Genomic DNA, 23793 nt, shown 5'->3' on the forward strand with positions numbered 1-23793 from the left:
GGACCCAAAAGAAGAGGGGAGCTGTAGGGAAGGTCTGAATCTTCTTAGAAATTACTCAATGGGCCAGGCACGGTGTGGCTCACGCCTGTAATCCCAGCACTTTGGGAGGCCGAGGTGGGCGGATCACCTGAGGTCATGAGTTCAAGACCAGCCTGGCCAACATAGCAAAACCCTGTCTCTTCTAAAAATACAAAAATTAGCTGGACATGGTGGCACATGCCTATAGTCCCAGCTACTTGGGAGGCTGAGGCAAGAGAATTGCTTGAACCTGGGAGGTAGAGGTTGCAGTGAGCTGAGATCAGGCCATGGTACTCTGGCCTGGGCAACAGAGACTTCATCTCAAAAAAAAAAAAAAAGAAATTACTCAAGTGGTCATGACCGGAATATTAGCAGCATTTGGACAGTAAAGTCCATTCTGATGAGATCTCAGACAGAAATGGAAAAGAAGGTGTTAGAAACTGAAGTAAAGGTTATTCTTGTTATACGGTTGCAAAGACCTTGGCAAATTTTGTCTGTGCCCTAGGGCTTTATGGACTGCAAAACTTAAGAGCAATGAACTAGGATATGTGGTAGAAGAAATATCTAAGCAGTAAAGCTTTCAAGCTGCTGTGTGGTTACTTTTAATTGCATAAAATGAGATGTGAGAGCAAAGAGACAATCAAATACAGTCGACCATTGAAGATACATACGGGTTTGAACTCTGAGGGCACACTTTATACAAACATTTTTTTCTTTTCTTTTGAAACAGGGTCTCAACTCTGTCATCCAGGCTGGAGTGCAATGGTGTGATCATGCCTCACTGCTGCCTCAACCTCTCAGGCTAAAGTGATCCTCTCACCTCAGCTCCCAAGTAGCTGGGATTATAGGCACATGCCACCACACCCGGCTAATTTTTGTAGAGATGAGGTTTTGCGATGTTGTCCAGGCTGGTCTCCTGGCCTCAAGTGATCTGCCCACCTCAGCTTCCCAAAGTGTTGGGATTACAGGTGTGAGCCATAACATCGGCCAAGGATTTTTTCAATAAATACAGTCGGGCCTCCATATCACTGGGTTCCACATTCGCAACCAAATGCATACAGTATCTGCAGGATGCAAAACCCTTGCACATGGAGGACTGACTTTTCGTACCCATGGGTTCCACAGGGCCGACCACGGGGCTTGAGTAAGCATGGATTTTGGTATGAGGGAGTGGTCCTGGAACCAATCCCTTCCCACACCCCTTACCATCAGCAGATACGGAGGGATAACCATATAGTTAAAAGAGAAGCAAAACAGAAGAATTTGGAAAATTCTCGGCATGGCCATGTAAAGAGTGGAGAAGCATGTTCCAGAGGGAATATTAAGTGTGTGGTCAAACAACCTATTGCTAAAGAGATTAGCATGGCTAGAAGGAAGCCAGGTGCTATCAATCAAGACAATGGACGACAGACCTAAAAGGCATTTCAGAGATCTTCCAGACTGCCCCTCCCATCACAGACCCAGAGCTCTAGGAGGGTAGAATGGTTTCAGGAGATGGATAGCATTCCTTGGCCTCCTCAACCATAACTCAAACAGCTTCAGGCGTGGCTCCACCTGCTCGGAAAGGGATAAACCTTGGTGGCATCTCACAGAATGCAAGAGCTACAGAGATGGCTTCCTCCACCTAGACTTCAAAGAATGCCCCTCGTAGGCCCAGGCAGAAACCTATTGCAGAACAGAGCCACTGCAGACAGCCCCCATTAGGACAATGCCCAGTGTAACTGTAGGGTCAAGGCTGCCACAGAGTCCCCACTAGGGCAATGCCTAGTGGAGCCATGGGAGTGGGTCACTGTCAACACCCCAGAACTGTAAATCCACCAGTATACAACTCCAACCTATAAGAGCTGCTGAGTGGATTGAACCCAGCAAAGTCAGAGGGTGGGGCTTCTGAGGCCCTGGGAGCCCAACTCCCATCCCAGTGTGCCCAGGAGGCAGAATATGGAGTCCCCAGAGATTATTCCCCATCTTTAAGACTTAATGTCTCCCCTGTTGGATTTTGGACTTATTGGGGACCACCTGCCCCTTTCTTCTTGCCTATTTCTTCCTTTAGAATGGGAATGTCCATCATACACCTTCCTACCATAGCATTTTGGAAGTAGATGACTTGCTTTGATTTCACAGGCTCACAGCTGAAGGGAATTTGTCTCAGGATGAATTGTACTTTATAAGTCTCACCCATGTCTGATTTACCTTGGACTTTTGAGTTGATGCTAAGTTAAGACTTTGGGGGCTAATGGGATAGAATGAATACATTTTGTATGTGAGAAGGACAAGAGTTGTTTTCAGGGGGGAGGTGGGTAGGGGCAGAATGCTAAGGTTTGAATGTCCCCTCCGAAACTCATGTTGAAATTTAATTGGCAATGCAATGTTATGGGAGATGGAGCCTTTAAGAGGTAATTAGGTCATAAGGGCTCTGCCCTCATGAATGAGTTAATGCTCTTATCACAGAAGTGGGTTCTAGATAAAACAATAGGCTCCTGATAAAAGGATAAGTTCAGCTCCCATTCCCTCTCAGAGGCATGCACTTCTTCCCCATTTGATGCCTTCTGCCATGGGATGATGCAGCAAGAAGGCCCTCATCAGATGCTGACACCATGCTCTTGGACTTTCTAGCCTCTAGAACCATGAGAAATAAATTTCTTTTCTTTATAAATTGCCCAGTCCAAAGTACTCTGTTGTAGCAGCAGAAAACAGACTAAGAAAAGGGCTAACTTTTGTGAGTTAAAAGTATAGTCTACAGAAATTAACATGCCTAGGTAAGTGTAGAGAGGGTGATGAAAGCTAAGAAACTCAAAAAGCCTGAAAGGCAATAAAAGAAAACCCTGGGGCTGTAGTACCTGACATCAGCCACAACTCCTATCAATTCTTTTTCCTCAATCCACTCTCTTACGAATGGTGCCTCCTTTCCATCCCACTGCTATTATTGCTTAAATTCAGGCCTTCAACATCCCGTAGTCTAGTTATTCCAATGATCTCTGGTTTGTAGTCACAACTCTCCTCCATGCCCCAGCACCTAATCTCTCCTGTGCTGCTAACAGAATAGTCTTTCTGAGAGAAATATGATCATATTACACCCCTACTTAACAACTCTTCAGTGTTCCCTAAAGCCAACAAAATCCAGTTCCACCATCTTTACGCAAAATCAAAGGCTATCCACCCCAGGATTTCCTCTGCCAACCTCTGCTTGCAGGCTCAGAAAAAATACTAAGATAACTCATTCCCCTTTCACCCTGTTCACATTGTCTCTCTGCTGGAAAAAAAAACCTACCTTCCCTATCCCCACTCATCTATCTGAGGACCATCCATCTATTCATCACTTTCCATACAGTTGTTCCAACCCCTCCTCCTACCAACAGACTAATTTTCTTCTTTGTGTCCTCAGAATACCACATATATAATGATTCTTTTATAGTGTCAGTAACAGTGTCCTCTTATTTACCAATAATGCTGAAATAAACCTCCTTGCATCTTTAGGCAGAAATCCAGAATGGAACTGCTGGATCAGAAAGTATATATAATGCTAACTGCTCTACAAAGGTTGCTCATTTTATACTTTCAACAGTTATTTGTTTCCTACATACTCAATAAAGGATTTTCTGATCTTCTATCTCTGTTAATCTGACAGGTGAAAAATAATAACTCATAATTGTATTTTGTGTGTCCTGTGGTGAATGAAAGAACCTCTGATTGAAGAGGAATTATACTCAGGATGACTTACGGAAACAAAAGGGCTGAAGCAATAACAGAAATTTAGTGAATATTTGCTTCAAGTCAGTGGTTCTCACGATGGTGAACTGGAGACAGAAGAAATAAGAGGCTTCACCACAGTGGGTTCCTATCATATTGCCAAATTGCAATATTAAATAAATGACAGAAAGTTTAGAAAATAAGGCATTTTCCATTCGGTAAGAAGTTAAGGAGTGTGCAAGACCTTAACTGACTATTCCCATAAATTCGGTTTACCCACAGTTTCAACTCACCATCAAGGAGCCAGTGCTGGCCACGCCTATTCTCCAACTCGGACATCATTAGGCGTGTGATCACATGGTCTGGAACCAAAAGACTTTTCTCTATATACTGCTTTGCCATCTCACCAACTTCTATTAAAAAGACAAGAAAAAAAGAGGTATTCAAGAAAACTTCCCAAACACAAAGCTTACCAACTCTTAGTTTTGCCTTCTCTCCATCCTTCCTGATGTGGGAAGAATTCTAGGAAGTTGTAGGTATGTTTTAAGATTTTAAAATATTCACGTCAATAAGGTGGGACTGTTGCTTATTTAACACGTTTATCTCCCAAAAAACTATAAAAGCAGCTCTTTGAGATAGCATAGCCCCCCCCCCGCCACCCCCCGCCAAAAAAAAAAGGAAGAAACAAAGAGTGGCCAGGTGTGGTGGCTCATGCCTGTACTTCAGGTACTTTGGGAGGATGAGGTGGGAGGATCACTTGAGCCCAGGAGTTTGCATTTGCAGTGAGCTCAAGCGCATTGACTGCACTACTGAATGCCAGCCTGGGCAACAGGAGGAGACCCTGTCTCAAAAAAAAAAAAAAAAAAGAAAGAAACCAAGAAAGCAGGAAAGAAAGAAAGATAAATTGGGCAAGAAAAAAATAAGAGTAGAAAATAAAGTCAAGAAGCAGGATGGTACATAAAAAGGCCGATAAAGAGAAGCCCTGGATAATTCCTAGAGGTAGGCCACAAATTGGGCACTGAGCCTCTCAACAGTTTATGGTAACAAGGAACATGATCAACCACACAATGTACAGAAGACTAAAGGAAGATGAGAAGCACAACCGTTTCTTACAGACACCAAAGGAAAAAAGTTCCAGTGGTCTAAAAAGAATGCCACATAATACAAACAACAGCTCTACTTCTTTTCATCAACTTCAATGTAAGCAGATGGCACCTTGCTGACACAGTTGTAAAAGCAACTCAGTGTTATTAGTGGAATGCCAAGTTCATAAAAGGTTGTGAAGTTTTAACAAAACCACATTAATACTTTCAGGGGAAAACTGCTTCTATCTCCATTTAAAACATGAATTTCCTATATGTAGAAATTGTGAGTTAGGTTCAGCAGAACAAACTATCAGTTTAAATCTGTACATTTCTAAGAACTAAATGTGTGGGTTTTTTTTTTTGTGTGTGTGTGTGTGTGTGTGTGTGTGTGCGCGCGTGTGTTTTACCACAAATGAAATCCTCTGCTCTCTAGGGAACTTATAATGAATGCTAAGAATCACATTCTCAGCTGGGCGCAGTGGCTCACGCCTGTAATCCCAACACCTTGGGAGGCCGAGGCAGGCAGATCACCTGAGGTCGGGAGTATGAGACCAGCCTGACCAACATGGAGAAACCCTGTCTCTACTAAAAATACAAAATTAGCCAGGTATGGTGGTGCATGCCTCTAATTCCAGCTACTCGGGAGGCTGAGGCATGAGAATCGCTTGAACCCAGGAGGCGCAGGTTGCAGTGAGCCGAGATTGCGCCATTGCACTCCAGTCTGGGCAACAACTCCATCTCAAAAAAAAAAAAAAAAAAAAAAAGAGAATCACGTTCTTGACAGACCAATTCAGTTTTTTTAAAAACACAAAGAGCCAGGTGTAGTGGCTCACGCCTGTAATCCCAGCACTTTGGGAGGTCAAGGCAGGCGGATCACCTGAGGTCAGGAGTTCGAGACCAGCCTGGCTAACATGGTGAAATCCCATCTCTACTAAAAAATACAAAAACTAGCTGAGTGTGGTGGTGGGTGCCTCTAATCCCAACTACTTGGGAGGCTGAGACAGGAGAATCGCTTGAATCCAGTAGGCAGAGGTTGCAGTGAGCCAAGACTGCGCCACTGCACTGAGTGACAGAGCAAGACTCCATCGCAAAAAAAAAAAAAAAAAAAAAAAAATTAGGTGGCGGGCACCTATAATCCCAGCTACTCCGGAGGCTGAGGCAGGAGAATCACTTGAACCTAGGAGGCAGAGGTTGCAGTGAGCCAAGATCGTGCCACTGCATTTCAGCCCAGGCGAGAGCGAGACTCCATCTCAAAAAAATATATAAGTAGGCCAGGCGCGGTGGCTCACGCCTGTAATCCCAGCACTTTGGGAGGCTGAGGCGGGTGGATCACAAGGTCAGGAGATCAAGACCATCCTGGCTAACACGGTGAAACCCCGTCTCTACTAAAAATACAAAAAATTCGCCAGGCGTGGTGGCAGGCGCCTATAGTCCCAGCTACTCGGGAGGCTGAGGCAGGAGAATGGTGTGAACCTGGGAGGCAGAGCTTGCAGTGAGCCAAGAGTGCGCCACTGCACTCCAACCTGGGCGACAGAGCGAGACTCCGTCTCAAAAAAAAGTAAAAATAAAAACACAAAGCAGAATTATATTACTAGAAAAAAGCTCAAGAATCATTTCACCCCACTTTCTTTTGTTTTGTTTTGTTTTGTTTTGTTTTTTACTATGGAGTCTCACTCTGTCACCCAGGCTGGAGTGCAGTGGTGTGATCTCTGCTCATCACAACCTCTGCCTCCCAGTTTCAAGCGATTTTCCTGCCCCAGCCTCCCAAGTAGCTGAGATTATAGATGTGCGCCACCACGCCCAACTAATTTCTGTATTTTTAGTAGAGACAGGGTTTCACCATGTTGGCCAGGCTGGTCACCAATTCCTGACCTCAAGTGATCCGCCCACATCTGCCTCCCAAAATTCTGGGATTACAGGCATGAGACACCATGTCTGGCCTCCCCACTTTCACCTTTAATTTAGGTAGAGGCCTTGCCTCCCCAGACTGAGTCTGTACCCCCTAACCCCAACTTAAGCACTGAAAGATGGGCTGTGAAGGGCTCCATATCTCTTGAGTACACCACTAGACAAGAAGCTCAAAACACAGGCCCAGCTGATGCAGATTCACTAACATGCTGCAAAAGGCAGAACAAGAAAGACAGCCACATTGGTGAATGTGACTGAACATGAATGTGAACAAGCTACATTCATTTGACTAGTATTATAATTATTGGCTACATACTCCATAACAGGTCATATTCTGGAGATGTAGCAGTGAATAAATAAAAGTTCCAGCTTACAGATATTTAAACCATATTACTTTAAGAGCGACAACCACCACTGTTAATTAAGTGCATACTATGTCCCAGGCACTGGGCTTTAAGTGCTTTATGTTATTTCATTTCATTTAATCTTCATAAGATCCTCACCTTCAGATAGAAGGTAATCCCAGCATTTTTTATGACAGCTTTATTGTGATAATTCACACACTATAACATCTGCCATTTTTAACTGTAGGACTCAGCAGCTTTCAGTATATTCTCAGTGTTGTACAACCATCACCACTCCCTAATTTCAGAACACTTTCACTACTTCAGAAAGAAACCCTGACCCATTAGCAGTGACTCCTTCTTCTCATCTCCCTCTCACCCCCGGCAACTATCAATCTTTCTGTCTGTAGATCTGCCTACCCTGGACACTTCTTATAAATGGAATCACAGTTTTCTGTGACTGTTTTCTTTCACTTAGCATAATGTTTTCAATGTACCACATATCCATATTTCACTCCTATTTATGGCTAAATAACATTTCATTGTATGGTTATACCACATTTTATTCATACATATAATGGATATTTGGGTTGTTTCTACTTTTTGGCTATTATGAATAATGCTGTAGTGAATGTTCATATACATTGTGTATGTTTTCAGTTCTCTTGGGTAATACCTGTGTGGTATCTATGTTCTATGTCTAAACAATCACTATCAGAAAAGATGCATGGAGCAACTGACAACTTGGGTGCTGTCCCACTCTGCAATAGTCATGCCAGGCCCAGAGCCCCATTCTTAGTCTCATCCACCAAACTTTAAGGTAGATAAACAACAAATACACATCTTCCAAGGTGAAAGACCAAAATGTGTATTTTGCATTGTTTTCTAGAGCTCTGGATCTAATTATATATAGAGGTATTTGTTCATTCACTTTCTGCCCCCTCTACTAGAAATTATTAGCTCAAAGAAGGAAAAGTTAAAACAGTTTGTTCAATGCCACATCCTCAGCGCTTAAAATATAGTCTGGCATATATTAGATGCCCCGTAAAAATGTGTTGCATGGGCCAGGCTGACGGCTCATGCCTGTAATCCCAGTGCTTTGGGAGGCCAAGGTGGGCGGATCACTTACGGCCAGGAGTTTGAAACCAGCCTGGGCAACTCGTTGCCCTACTAAAAGTACAAAAAAATTAGCTTGGTATGGTAATGCATGCCTGTAATCCCAGCTACTTGGGAGGCTAAGGAACAAAAATAGTTTGAACCCAAGAGGCAGAGGTTGCAGTGAGCCGAGACTGCACCACTGCACTACAGCCTGGGCAACAGAGCGAGACTCTGTCTCAAAAAATTAAGTTAAATTAAATTTAAATTTAAAAATTTTAAAAATATGTTGCATGAATGAACACCCTGAAGATAAGAGAATTTTCTTTTACCTTGCAAAAATCAATATGATCATCTTGGAGAGTTATTATAGAACCATTATCCCAAAAATCAAATATGGCCCAACCTCACCAGATAGCAACCTTTTGAAAAGAGGTATGATACAAGCAAAGTGTGATCATGAGTTAAGATGGTCGTATTAGGCCAGACACAGTAGCTCATGCCTGTAATCCCAGCACTTTGGGAGGCCAAAGTGGGCAGATCACCTGAGGTCAGGAGTTTGAGACCAGCCTGACCAACATGGAGAAACCCCGTCTCTACTAAAAATATAAAAATTCACCGGGTGTGGTGGCATGTGCCTATCTGTAATCCCAGCTACTCGGGAGGCTGAAGCAGAAGAGCTTGAGCCCAAGAGGCGGAGGTTACAGTGAGCCAAGATCACGCCAGCCTGGCTGACAGAGCAAGACTCCACCTCAAAAAAAAAAAAAAAAAAAAAAAAAAGATGGTCATATTAGGTTTCACAGCCCAATCTTATTTCTTCAGCATTTCAAAACATGAATAGAAGTGAACCAGTTTGGGTAGGGGAAATGAGAAGAAGGAAACAGCAACAGCAAATGTTGCGGAGGTGTGGGGCCATTCGGTATACCTGGAAGAACTTCTTCAAGCACTGACAGTCAAAGAAAAGCCCACCACTAATAGATGGTGCTGGATGGGCAGGATATGGAGTGTGAACTTTGAGGAATTTTAAATAGATAGTTTTAGAAATGCTATTCCTAGAGCCAAGACCAGCTACTGAAATCGTAGGGACTAGTACAAATTGAAGATGTTCCTCTTGTTGGAAAACGAAGAATTTCAAGATGACAACAGCAGAGCACTAAACTACGCACAGGGCCTTACGTGCCTACATGGGTCGCAGGCCCATGGAAATGCGACATTTGGATGTGGTATGGTGGAAGCAAAGGAGGCTGTGATAATAATCCAAGCACAAGATGAAGGCCTGAACTAAAGCAGAAGCAGTGGAGGAAGACCTTCATGTGCCCCTTGAGAGAGAACCTTGAGTTAATTCAACACAAGCAGTACGACCCCAAGTTTAAAATAACTCTGTGGAAGACTTCCAGAGGCATCTTACTCTAATTTACTAATTGAAAGATCTAAGTGCAGCATACTTTTGCAGCTATTCCTGCCAGCTTTGGCTCTTCTCTGAAGCAGGGCAAGCAACATGTCCTCTAACCTGATACAAGATCAAACTTGTCCCACATATCTCAATCTCTACCACGAAAACCCAGAAAGATCCTCAGACAAAGCAAAATGACCTTAACATATCTACATCTGAATGAAGACCTCATGACAACAGCAAACTACAATAAAACATCCTGTCAGAAGACTGAGGCCCACTTCGGAAAACTGGACCTTCATCTGCCCTTGTCAGTTTGCTTGGAAGAGAAAGCAGCATCATTAAATGCTGATGATAGCATGCATGGACATACCTGCTCTAATTTCTGAAGTAGTATTCCAAAGAAAGACTGTGGACACACATACATGGTCCCACACAGCTTCTGAATCCTGAGTGTGTTCACACACACACATCACACACACAAATAATTCAGAAAGCACTAGGAAAGTTTCAAATAAATGTAATAAATATAGGGTGCCCCAAATAGGCCACTATCTTTGCCTTTTTCTTAAGTTTCACAACAAAACCAACAAATAAATCCATCATGTGTTTATAAGATTAAACAAAACACCAATGATTAAGGCAACATATAAAAAATCTTTCTTCAGAAAAGGAAAGATGAAGTGTCAGATTACAAACATTATATATAACAAAATTATGTGTTCATATAGAGAGAAAGATAGATGATGGTATCATCCACAATGTTAAGTATATTAGAAGAAAATCAATGTTCTACCTATCTTACAACAATATAAATTTTGTGGCAATTCATCTTAACAACCTATTCCATTCAATCACTACTAAATTCAAATAGATATAATCTTGGTAACCTTGAGAAATATATATTTTCAATTTCTAACTAGATCAGATAATATACAAATTTTCAGGATTTAAGACTATCTATTAAACTGTGCATTAAGATAATACCGCATTTAAAATTATACGATAACACAAAACTTAAGACTATCTATTAAGTTGGTCATCTCTCCAAAATTCATGTTTCCAGGATATGGAAAGATATTCTGTTAGCCTCAATTCCTACACATTAAAGCTGTCCACATTTACATCAACAGACTGAAATAGATCACTGTATTCAGGGCAGCACATATGCCAAAACACTGTCAACTGCTGAAGGAGTAGGATATTGGACTTACATTCTGCATCATCTTAAGGCTGGTTAAAAAGATAATACCTGTAAGCAGAAGAGTCAATAAGCAGATGACATTTCTTTAGAAAAACCATGAGAACACACACACACAGACACACACACACACACACACACACACACACACACACACACACACACACACACACTGATATTTATATAGCACAAAATCCATTCTACGGCAACCCTAAATATGCAGGACAGTCAGCATAGACACTGCAGGGACTGAATGACTCTCAAAAAGAAAGAAATATTGGCCGAGAACAGTGGCTCATGCCTGTAATCCCAGCACTTTGGGAGGCCAAGGTTGGGTGGGTTGCCTGAGCTCAGGAGTTCAAGACCAGACTGGCCAACATGGCAAAACCCCCAAAAATACAAAAAATTAGCTGGGCGCGATGGTGTGCACCTGCAGTCCCAGCTACTCTGGAGGCTGAGGCATGAGAATCACTTGAACCCAGGAGACAGAGGTTGCAATGAGCCAAGATAACGCCACTTCACTCCAGCTTGGGTGATAGAGCAAGACTCTGACTCAAAACAAAACAAAGGAAAGAAAAAATAAATAAATATGTAAAGATCCAAAATACAAAAGGCTGATTTTGGTCCTGAAATGGGAATAAAAAAAAAAGGTACACTGTTCCCTCTGACAATATAGGGTATGGTTAGTTTTGTGGTTTGAATACCCTTTAAATCCACTAAATACTCATTCAGCTGATATTTATTAAGCATCTATGTGCCAGGCCCTATATCAATCTAGCATGAGGCCTGTTCCAGAGCTCAGAGTCTTAAACACCGGGATTGGGTACTAATCCACCAAAAGCTTTCAATAGCAAAAGTTTATGGAATTTTACTCTGTGTCAGGCAGAAAAATTAAACAGTCAGTAGTTATCACAATTAAGATACAAAGGCTCTTACACTGCCGATAAAGTTCTACATAAATACATTATGAAAGAGGAATAGGCTATAGGTCACAAGCTAAATGAAAGTGTTTAGTCAAACATTCAATCTGCCAGCCAATCCACCTTTCACTATTGAAGAGATTGTCTCTAAAATACTAGTCCAGGGTTACAGAAAGCCAACCAGGCTACCTTAGTTTCTTGACACTGGAGTCAAAAAGATTTGTTTTAATAAAAGTGGTGATTAACACCTCAAAATAATTGACTTTAGTTAGGTAAAATCCATCAACTGGAATGAAAGTCTCTCAGGATCAAATCTCAACTACTAATACTTTAAGCAAAGGCAAATGAGATCTTTTTTTTTTTTATCTGAATGTCTTATTTCTGTCTGTCATATACTTTTTTCAATAAGTAATGCAGGTGGGGCCAGCATAAGGACAATGACGAGTGTGTTTTGTGACACAGGAAAGGAAAAGTACATGCCAGAAGTCAGCTGTGCAGTAACCTATGAGAGAGCTACTCCTGTTTCACCCCAGATCATCACCTCGATTCCAAAGCCACTCCAATCACTCAGAACCACAGCTGAAAATTCTCTGAACACACCACTTCTCCAACAAAACTTTCTGCAAGTCTATGCACCAGGTACCACACAAGGCACTAAAGATACAAACATCGTACCCTTGAACTGAGTGTGGTAGCTCACACCAGTAATCCCAACACTTTGAGAGGTCAAGATGGGAGGATCCCTTGAGGCCAGGAGTTTGAGACCAACTGGGGAAACTATTAGTAACAAGACCCCATCTCTATAAAAAATGTAAAATTAGTCAGGCATGGTGGCACACACCTGTAGTCCCAGCGACTCTGGAGACTGAAGTGGGAGGATCACTTGAGCCCAGGAGTTCCAGGGTGCAGCAAGCTATGACTGCGCCACTGCACTCCAGCCTGGGCAACAGACAGAGGCACTCCTGCCTCTAAAAAATAAAAAATTTACTGAGCAACTACTCTGTGCCAGGCTGTGGCACATTTCCCTAAGTGTCAGAGAAACCACAAAGGGAGAGGGCATCAGAAGTCATCTGTGACCTTCTTCAGATTGCTTGGCCAGGTGACATCAAACAGATGACAACTTGGCCTATCAAAACAACGTCAAGTTATAAGAATGGCTTCCTATCATTTACTGGCACAACCCAAAAATAAAAATAATAAAGGCTTAATTCTGGCCGGGCACGGTGGCTCACACTTGTAATCCCAGCACTTTGGGAGGGCAAGACAGGCAGATCACTTGAGGTCAGGAGTTTGAGACCAGCCTGGCCAACAATGGCGAATCCCTGTCTCTGCTAAAAATACCAAAATTAGCCGGGCATGGTGGCACATGCCTGTAGTCCCAGCTACTTGGGAGGCTGAGGCCTTGAACCTGGGAGACAGAGGTAGCAGTGAGCTGAGATCGCGCCATTGCATTCCAGTCTGGGAGACACAGCAAGACTCTGTCTCAAAAAAAAAAAAAAAAAAAAGCTTAATTCTACAGCTTTTTGCTTTGGGAGCCTGCTGGTTTATGGAAAAGTCTAACACAGACACAATTATACAATATAATGTTGAGGGCTACATGCATATACAAAAGTATATGGTAAAGCAAGAGAATCATTACAAGACGCAGGATAGTGCTGGAGGAGAGAGATGGAAAAGGAGCTGTGGGGGTACTGATAATATTCTGTTTCTTAGGCTGGGTGGGAGATACAAAATTGTTATCCTTTGTAGCACCCACACACCCACACATCTGTATCCTCTTTTTGTTGTGACTGTCTATAAAGTGAAGGCAAACTAGATACACAAGACAGAGCTGAACAAATGTTCACAAAACAGCAAATTCCCAAGATGCCTGGCTAAGTCACCAGAAAGAGATAACTACTCAATGTTCTTTTCATTGTTCTACAGAATATGCTGAGAGTAAGATCCCTGTAAATGAGCTCAATTCCCTTGTAAGACCGCTCTACCCTGAAGTATCAGACTGTGTGTATGGGACAGAACTAGGAGAAGCCTTGCTCACCCTGGTATTATCCCTTCGCCAAAACATCACTAATAATGGCAGTGCACACGCGCACACACATACACGCATCTCAAGGGGCCTGGTCAAAGAAGAACTGTAGAGCTTTATAATTCTTCAAGCTGCAAGTTCTTTATCTCCTCACTTGTAAGAATATTTTGGCACTGAAGTAGAAATAACTACTTTGGGGGAAAAAAATACAGTGAAGAAAGACTTCATTCTATAAGTTATCCCTAATATCACTCTGATGAATCTCTTCCAGTAAGAAAATAAGCTTTAAAAAATAAAAAACCTTGGTTAAAAAAATAGATGTCAAAGTCCTTTAGAGGCAGAAATTATGGAAGAAACTCTTAAATTTAAGGCATTTTGGCACTTAAGTGACTCATTTCAGACATCCAGTATCCACCTTTCAATTGGTATTTGTTCAAAGCTTGACTTTCTTTTCCTTCATACCAAAAATACAGTATTAAATCACTCTCTGACACTTGCTATGGGTAACTATGAAGAAAACACCTCAGCCTCCTGAGTAGCTGGGACCACAGGTGCACGCCACCATGCCCAGCTAATTGTTGTATTTTTAGTAGACATGGGGTTTTACCATATTGCCCAGGCTGGTCTCAAACTTCTGACCTCAAGTGATCCTCCTTCCTCAGCCTCCCAAAGTGATGGGATCACAGACATGAGCCCTAGCGCCTGGCCCAAAGGAAATTCTGAATCCAGTATAATTGGTCAAGTACACACGCTTTAGAGCCAGACTGCCTGAGTTCAAATCCTGACACCACTACTTAAAGGCTATAAGACTTTTGTCACGTATGTTTTTGCCTCAGTCAAGTTTGTGCCTCCATTTCCTCATCAATAAAATGGGAATAATATCACTTAGGGTTGTTCTGAAAGTTGTATGTGATTAATATATGTATAAAGGACTTGGAATGATGCTGCTTTGCAAATTTCATTCAACAACATGGAGATACTAAGTATTTGTGTCTATGTGCCAAGGGTTGTTCTAGACCATTTCTTTTTTGTTTTTGTTTCGGAGACAGGGTCTCACTCTGTCACCGAGGCTGAAGTGCAGTGGTGTAATCACAGCTCACTGCAGCCTTGACCTCCCAGACTCAAGCGATTCTTCTTCCTCAGCCTCCAGAGTAGCTGAGACTACAGGCACATGCCACCATGCCTGGCTACTTTTCTTTTTGTAGAGATGGGGGTCTCATTATGTTACCCAGGTTGGGTAACATGAGTTCTTGGGATCATGTTCAAGGGATCTTGAGTTCAAGGGATCCTCCTGCCCGGGCCTCCCAAAGTGCTGGGATTACAGGCATGAGCCACCGCACCTGGCCGATTCTAGAAAGTTTATATATATGAACTCATCAAATGCTCACAAATATCTATGAAGTCTAGGGTATAATATTCCCTATTTCTTAGATAAGGAAATTGAAACACGGAGAGTTTCAATTGAAACTCGGAGAGTAACTGAGTTAATAAGTCATACAGCCTAGACTCAACTTCAAGCAACTTACCCCAGTCCATTTTCTTAACCACTACATACTGCCTCTCAATGTTTGTATTTCCTTGAACAGAAACAACTTTGCATGTTAGCATACATGCTGCTGAAATATGACGCTAGCATCTGTATAAAAGGGACAGGTTCTTACTAAAGAACAGAGCTGCTGACTGTAGGGAAATACCTGGTCCTGCTCTGTATAACCAGTGCTTCCTTTAGGTACTCTATCTCTAACTAACCAAAAACTTAGTTTCTATGTGGCTGTTTCCTACCAAACTATAAGCATCCTTTGATTCCATACCTCCTCACCAGTCAGCTTCCTTTCCTCTCTCCCAGACCTTCTCCCTCCCTCAACCATCCTAGACACAACTCCGAGATAGACCTTCCAAAAACACAAGGTGGCACAAGTCGCTCCCTTGCTGACACCACAGTGTGTTCCTTGGCTTGTAGGATGGCATGGATGAACACTCCTTAGGATAGCATTCAAGGTCTCTCTGATCTGGCCAGAAACTACTTCTCAACCTCACCTCCCACCCTCATTTCCTTATCATTCATCCTTTGACCCCTTGTCTGTGCCAGGCACAGAGTCAAGTGTGACTGTGGTTCCTACCTTCCCACAATCTACAGACTCGTGGAGGAAAGACGGGACAGAACACAGAGGTGGACACCCCAATCTGACCTCAGGTCCAAAAGAAGCTTCCCACACTGGAGCTTGGCTTCTGAAGGGCTAGCAAAAGTTGGCTGGAAGAAATACCCTTCAGTTTGTGTGTTCCTCTAAGAAGCTTTCCCTGATCATTTTTCTCCTATCTTACTTTGAGAGTTAATCCCCGCTTCTGTAATCTACCAGCACATGGGCTAAAGCTAGTCCATTCAGTGTCTGTACTACAGAGGTGTTCCCTTTGGGAAGAGGCAACCCTGTGGGCCCCCAGCTGAGTAAACACATTGTGGCTATGCACATATTTCAAGATGCTCATTTCTCCAGGCAGACTCAGCCGTGTGCCGGAGAACACAGCTCGGTGGGCAGAACTAGGGTTGGACTGCAGGCCCCACACACCCCTTAGCCAGGTTCCCCCTGACAGGTCACGATTTGTACAATCATATGCAGTGGCCTTGTATCTTCACCTGACATTTCACTCCTCCAGTGGAACAGACATTGTTTACAAATCCTCCAGAGCAGATTATAATCCCCTTGAGGCCAGAGGCTATCTTAACAGTCAAGCAAGAGCCACTCTCCTTGAGATAAAGAATTTTCATACCTTTAAACTCTTCCACCTTCCCATCCACAGGACCCTACAAATTATTAGATGAACTTCTCACTACACCCTTTACCATACCTTACTTTTTGTATCGTTCACCCGACAGCCACGGTCATGACTTTCAGGCAAGTAAGACTCAGAAAAGCCTTCTCAACAAATGAAACATAATGTGCAGCAATGTTTTTTTTAAAATGCTATCTTATAGTCTTGATTCTTTGGCAAGCCTTGAATAACTCAGGAAAATTACTGAATTAAGCAAAGCATTCTCTTACCTGATTAGACTACATAAGTGGACATTTGGTGCATGTTGTCCTTGGTTCTCACAACTGTTGCTTCAGTCTACACAAGTTGGTGCAGAAAGATCATTACCACAGATTGTGTTTGGATCCCAAGCCTGATCTCTTAACAAGGAAGGATCTGTTCCCACAAGTGGATGCTTGCTCCTCCTGAAGCTATCTGACATTCTTAAACACCCACAAAATCTATGAGTCAACTCTGAAAGATTTCTGAGATTAGGATTCCAAAGTATTCTCTGACAGAAGCAGCAGAAAGTTTAGCATTAAGGAAACAATTTACAGTTTTTAACATATAGGTACACGGAAGTCACCTCAAAGGAGATTGTACAAGGCTTCACCAACAAAACCCAACTGCTTCTCTTTGAGCCATGTCTTCTGGGTGTCTGTGTGACACAGCTAAACTTTACCCTAAAAGTGTCCTAATAAATCCCAAGCCAGCAGGGATTTGTAAGCTATTTCTAAAGAAGATAACAAAGACACGTTTATAACTTATTTAATATAATTTTTAAAACTTTGAAACTGTAAAGACTATAATCCTACTCATTTTTGTTCCTTTGGATATCAGACTAATATGCTCGTGGCATCAAGTCACCGATCACTGGTCTCTGAGGGAAAAAGAGACCTCACATGGAATACACCTGTCTTCAATACCTTTCCTTTGCCATTTAGTCTGCAATATTTAGCTCATGATAGGGGCAATTACTGCTGGTCTTCAACCAAAGGAAGTTGTAGCCAACATTACTCAAATCTGTGATCTGCACAATCGATTATCACCTAAGTCAAAAGCAGATTAACAGTAAAATGAAAAATTATTTAACCTAGATTTGAGCCCAAACGTACAAATGTGCGTCTCTTAATCACTAATTGTGAGATTAAAAATAAAAGAATTTGTAATGTGATTTTATTTCCTGACATCTGCATTTCATTAAGGGACAATACCTTTTTAAAAACATTGAATACTGGAATGGCTTCATACCGAGGCAATGGCAAATATGACACCAGGAACTACTACTGCCAGGCTGGGAATCAGGAGTCCCAGCTCTTTGTTCTGCTTTCAGCTCACTGCCCACAGGACTCTGAACACAGCAATGTATTTCACTTACCGTGGCCTCCAAGTTTCCTCATCTGCAAGAGAGAGGTAGACCGTTCGACCTCTGCTATCTCTGTGGGGGCACTTCAATTCCCTGCATTTGGGGCCTTGTGTGAAGGGTAGAGGACTAGCCTCCCCACACTAGCTTCCCTTAAACCACAGAGGTTCCATCTCTGTGGTGAGGAGGGGACTTTACAGATTAAGGAGAGTCTCCCGGCATTCACGGGCAGCAAAATCAACTGATCATTATGCCCATTCTAAACGTGAGAGGTGGAGTCGGGACGGGAACTCAGGCTTGAATCATCAGTTAGTGTTCTTTCAACCATACCTTCCCTAGAACGCTTCCTGAGAATAAGGGCCAATGCTTCGTGAGGCCTCTTCACTCTTTTCTCTCTAGCCAGACTGGCTATTTATATTCACTTAGTCTAATTTTGTACCCAGGGTCCAGAAATGTGTTGGCAGTGGGTATGCTTCTATAATAGCCAAGATAAAAAGATGCATGGACAACAGCCATGACTTTGGGTAGGGGAGGGGCTGGCATTACTGAAAAAGAAGGTGATCCAATCTCTAAGCACAAAGGATATCCAGCCAATTCTTCCTCCTTAGGCTTTCTCATTCCGCCAGCAGATCAATTATTATTTCACCCTTCATATTTATTCAAAGAATAAAACAGTACAGTAACCTTCTTTTAAAACTAAACAAGTCGTGAAAATAAAAGATACTGGAGCTTCATAAACCAAAAAATTTTGGACGTCCTATGTCAAGTGTATTTTCTTGGCCCAGGATAGGAACACATGCATTCATAAACACACCATGAACATCTGGTGTAATACCACATGCGGCTTTATATAAGCAGCAGAGGAGAAAAGCAGATTGGGATGAATGCAACAGAAGTTGGGCAACGGAGCAAATAGGAAAACGGCAAGTAATCTGAAAGATTTGCCAAAATCACAGAAGAGTTTTAAACCCAGAATGTTTAACCGTCTCCTCAAGCTCATGTTCTGCAAATCTGCCTTGGTATCCACCATAGCAGGCACTTTCAGCCCTACGGAGTAGGATTACATTGGAAATCTCAGGGGCCCTCTGGATTTTCTTACTCTGTAAAAACCACAGAACAGGCTCCCTGTAACCTGAGCATGGCCCAAGTACTAGCTGCATTCAGAGGATAAGGAGGAATGTCACTTTTAAAGCAACACAAATAGTAATTCCTTGCCATTGCACAAGGCCCAGAGTGTGAATCTATCCGGCTGTGCCGTGCACCTTGTTGGCTGCCTCTCTGAGCAGGATCTTGGCTGCAGCTCAGCAGAAGCAAGGCTGCTATTCTCCAGTGCCATCTGCTCACACAGGATGGATTGCTACCCATGAGAGTCTTCCCTCTCTCTCTCTGTAGTAACTCTGGCAATGCCCTGTTGGAGAACTACAGCAAGGGCTCCAAAAATGTGTGCAGCTCAGCAACCTCCGGAAGGGAAACGGGAACAGGGAGCGAGCTGATGCGGACACTCTTCTGACAGGACCTCCTCAGCTCTCAGCAAGGACAAGCAGTCCACTGAGCGGGCCAACATGCAATCATCCTTCAACAGCCAGCAAGAACAACGATACCAGTGGCAACAGTAATGAAACACTTAGGAAGTACTGGACCGGGGGTTGTCAAATGAAGGTCATGACCACTATTTTGGTTGTTTAAAATAAAAAGTGTTTGGCACACAAAAAGAGAAAATATTATAAATTCTTAAAATGTGTTTCACTTAATTGCAGGATTAAGCTAATTCCTATCATGGAGCACATTAAAAATAGATATCCATAAAAATTTTAAAAAGAAAAAATAAATAAGCAAATATTGGGTCAAGTCTTTTTATATTCCCTTGTACGTATTATCTCAATTAATTCTTACAACACCCGTATGAAGTAGTACCATTATTATTCTTGGTTTGTGGTTGAAGAAATAGAAAGTGTTTGAGTAACTTGCCTGGCTGGCTTCCCAGTCAATGTGGTTCCAAAGCCTGAACTCTTAACACATGCCCTACAGCAAGTAGCTCCCTAGACCCTGTGTCCAAAGCCTTCGCTCACTTCCTCAAGCAATTTCTCTCACACCGTAATTCTTTGTTCAACCATCTGTCCCTTTCCCCTTGTGAACTGAGAACACCTCAAGGGGAGGTCTTGTTGAGCTGAGTGACTTAAACAAAGGCTCAGGGAGCAAAGGATCCCATCAGTATTTTTTAAATTAAGTGAGTAAATGAAGAATGTTGAAAGAAAAAAGAAGGCAAATTGTAGCCAAGAAAAAAATAATAAGTCCTGACACTCGAGGGTCTGTCTTTGCCAAAGGGAAATTCAGTCTCTGAACTTAAGAAAGAAAATTAAGAAAACTCAGTCTCTGAATTAAGAAAACGAGTTCCTTGCATTCTTAGAGAGACTTGGGGGAAAATAAACTTCATCTAAAAATTTAATCAGGTTAAAAAAAAACAACTAGAGTGTCAAAACATCTGCCTATGCTTTGTTCTGGGCCCTTCATTCAGGAAAAACTAATGAGTTTCTGGATCAATAAAGGTAAGGCTAGGGTTTATTTGGGGGGTTGAGGGTGAAGAGGGAAACTATTTTGGATTAGAAAGCCAAATCCTTCTGGTATTGGAGGACTGAAAGCTGAGAGATAGAAAAAGAGCACAGTCTCCAGAAGGGAAAAGAGCAAGAAATCAATGAGCTGAACCTAAGCCAGGGGAGGGGCAGGCAGTGACTGAAGGGGTGTGTGGGGAATGGCTGATAGGTTTTTAGGACACTGGTGTCTAACATGCCATGTCAAGTTCCTTGTGCCAGACTCTAATCCCCATCACCCCAAACCTTAATACAACCACCTTACCTAAGTAGTCTATTTTTTTTTTTTTTTTTTTTTTTTGAGACAGGGTCTCCCTTTGTCACCCAGACTGGAGTACAGTGGCACAATTATGCCTCACTGCATCCTCAACTTCCCGGGTTTAGGGGATCCTGCCACCTCAGTCTCCTAAGTAGCTGGGGCTACAGGCGTGCGCCACCACGCCTGGCTAATTTTTTTGGTATTTTGTAGAGATGAGGTTCCACCATGCTGCCCAGGCTCGAACTCCTGAGCACAAGCAATCTGCCCACCTTGGCCTCCCACCGTGCTGGGATTACAGGTATGAGTAGTGCTTTGGGAGAATGAAAGAAGGAGGGTCGGGTCCAACATGGGATGAAGTCATACAGAAAGGGCAGCCTTTCCAAGGAAAGACTGAAACGCAGAAGTGAAAAATTACAGAGAAGCATGCAATCTGCGGAAGAGGTGACCAGACAGAATATTCAGTATTAGAGATGTGGTGTGGAGTGCTGTGAAGCCACTGAGTAAACGATGAGGACCCAGGTCTTTCTAATTCGGTATATAAAGCTGGAGGACAGGGACAGCTGATGATCTGTATGTTAACCCTGTGGTGCAAGCCAAGTGCCACGGACTGTTACCCAAGGTCACTAATATCCCCCACCATGAGAACACATTTACTCCCACATGTGCAGCCACTACCATGCCACACACCATAACGATTCAATACTGACAACCAAGACTTGTGGTTCAAAAATCTCTTGCTAGGCAGGGCGCAGTGACTCACGCCTGCAATCCCAGCACTTTGGGAGGCCAAGACAGGTGGATCACTTGAGGTCAGGCATTCGAGACCAGCCTAGCCAACATGGTGAAACCCTGTCTCTACTAAAAATGCAGAAAATTAGCCAGGCTTGGTGGCACATGCCTGCAATCCCAGCTATCTGAGAAGCTGAGACAGGAGAATCGCTTGAACTCAGAAGGTGGAGGTTGTAGTGAGCACAGATTATGCCACTGCACTCCAGCCTGGGCAACACAGCGAGAGTCCGTATCAAAAAAAAAAAAAAAAAAAAATCTCTTGCTGGCCAAGATGGCCCAGAAGTAGAAATAGTGAAGAGGAAGAGAAGAAAGCATCACACTTCATCTTACAACTCTGGAAGTCTTATTCTACTAATTAATCTAAAAACGAGCTGATAAAATTACCCAATAGGAAACCTCAAACTCTGCCAGATTTTGCTTTCTGGGTAGGACAATCTATTCCCACAGTTGTCTCTATTCCAATATGAGTTCCTGGATATCTGAGGGTGTTTCCGTCATAAATCAAACTGCCTGTAGTGCATTAGGCCCTTGATTTCCATCCGTAAGCTTATTCTATAACCAAGTCTCTGCATCTTATTTGATTCCATATTGCTATTCCAAATAGCACATTCATGAAATTGAATGCTCCACCAGATATACTAATTTTAGAGTCACTTTAAAATTGTCACACTTTCTCCACCGCCAAATAAAAGGAGGAAAACAAAGCAGGCATATGTAATTCAGCAGCTGCCACAGCTGCTCTCTAAAAACTGGTACAAAGAAGGTGACATATTCGAGACAAGAATCTCCCCTCCCTTTTTTCTTTTTATTTAACACTAAACCAGAAGATACCTACAGTCTTTAAAGATGATCAACTTGGTGCAGTAGAGCTACTCCACCAAGGCAGCAATGTCTGGCATCAGTCAACAAACAAAAGATACGTTTTAAAAAACGTAAAGTTTACGTTTTAAACTCATTCCAAATATATATATATTTGGGAAGTGTAATGAGTTTAAATATATATATATATAAATATATATATATATATAAATTTTTTGAGATGGAGTCTCTCTCTGTTGCTCAGGTTGGAGTGCAGTGGCATGATCTTGGCTTACTTTAACCTCTGCGCCTGGGTTCAAGCAATTCTCAAGCCTCAGCCTCCCGAGTAGCTGGGATTATAGGCATGTGCCACCATGCTAATTTTTTATTTTTACTAGAGATAGGGTTTCACCATATTGGCCAGGCTGGTCTCAAACTCCTGACCTCAAGTGATCCACCCACTTCAGCCTCCCAAAGTGCTGAGATTACAGGCGTGAGCCACCATGCCTGGCCCTAAGTATATAATTAGATTCCACTTCTTTGAGACTTAAAGACATGACAATCTTCAGATAAATTTAAACCTAATAAAATCCAATGATAGCTGCTATGGTGATTATTATCAGTCTATTCAGCCCTATATATTTTAGGCAAATCATCAACAACATTCGTTTTACCTGACCTTTTAAGAGCAACTATTGGCTGGGCGCAGTGGCTCATGCCTGTAATCCCATCACTTCGGGAGGCCGAGGCGGGCAGATCAGGAGGTCACGGGTTTGAGACCAGCCTGGCCAATTTAGTGAAACCCCGTCTCTACTGAAAAAACAAAATTAGCCGGGTGTGATGGCCGGCGCCTGTAGTCCCAGCTACTAGGGAGGCTGAGGCAGGAGAATCACTTGACCAGGGAGGTGGAGGTTGCAGTGCGGAGATTGTGCCACTGCACTCACTCCAGCCTAGGCAACAGAGGGAGACTCCATCTCAAAAAACAAAAAAAGCAACTATTTCTGAAACACAGAGTAAGTCTATATCCAAAAAAAAAAGCCTATAATTATGCCTGTAATCCCAGCACTTTGGGAGGTTGAGGCAAGCAGATTGCTTGAGCCTAGAACTTCCAGACCAGCCTGGGCTATATAGTGAGACCCTATCTGTACAAAAAAAAAAAAAAAAACAAACAAAAAAACAAAAATTAGCCAAGCATGGTGGCATGTGCCTGTAGTACGAGCTACTCAGGAGGCTGAGGTTGGAAGATCTCTTGAGTGATAGGTGGAGGTAGCAGTAAGCCACGATCGTGCCACTGCACTCCAGCCTGGATGGCAAAGCAAGACCTTGTCTCAAAAAAAAAAAAAGGAAGAAGAAGACAAGACAGACCAATAATTACAACAGGAATGACACCCTAACAAGGAGACACCTAGCCTGAAACCCTTAACAGAGGGCTGCTTTGCCTTGCATAACACTTGAACTATCAAGAACAAAGGTTTAAATAGTTGATTCTGCAAATTTTTTTGGCCTTTCACTAGTCACTAACCATGTGACAG

General features: G+C 42.7%; 1 protein-coding gene across 9 annotated transcripts in view; it reads right to left on the reverse strand.

The window, feature by feature from the left end:
• The window catches only part of AK4 (adenylate kinase 4), an 84145-nt gene that overhangs the window by 36978 nt on the left and 23374 nt on the right, over positions 1-23793 (reverse strand). For 6 of the 9 annotated variants that reach the window (XM_054484082.2, XM_054484080.2, XM_063654647.1 and 3 more), the window contains one exon: positions 3999-4118. The exons of the other annotated variants lie outside the window; for them this stretch is intronic. In XM_054484082.2, coding sequence (XP_054340057.1) covers positions 3999-4118 — 120 coding nt within the window. The remainder of the gene's footprint in view (positions 1-3998; positions 4119-23793) is intronic. 9 annotated transcript variants of the gene reach the window in all.

This window comes from Pongo pygmaeus, chromosome 1 (assembly GCF_028885625.2).
Source record: "Pongo pygmaeus isolate AG05252 chromosome 1, NHGRI_mPonPyg2-v2.0_pri, whole genome shotgun sequence".
In the NCBI taxonomy this organism is placed as follows: domain Eukaryota; kingdom Metazoa; phylum Chordata; class Mammalia; order Primates; family Hominidae; genus Pongo; species Pongo pygmaeus.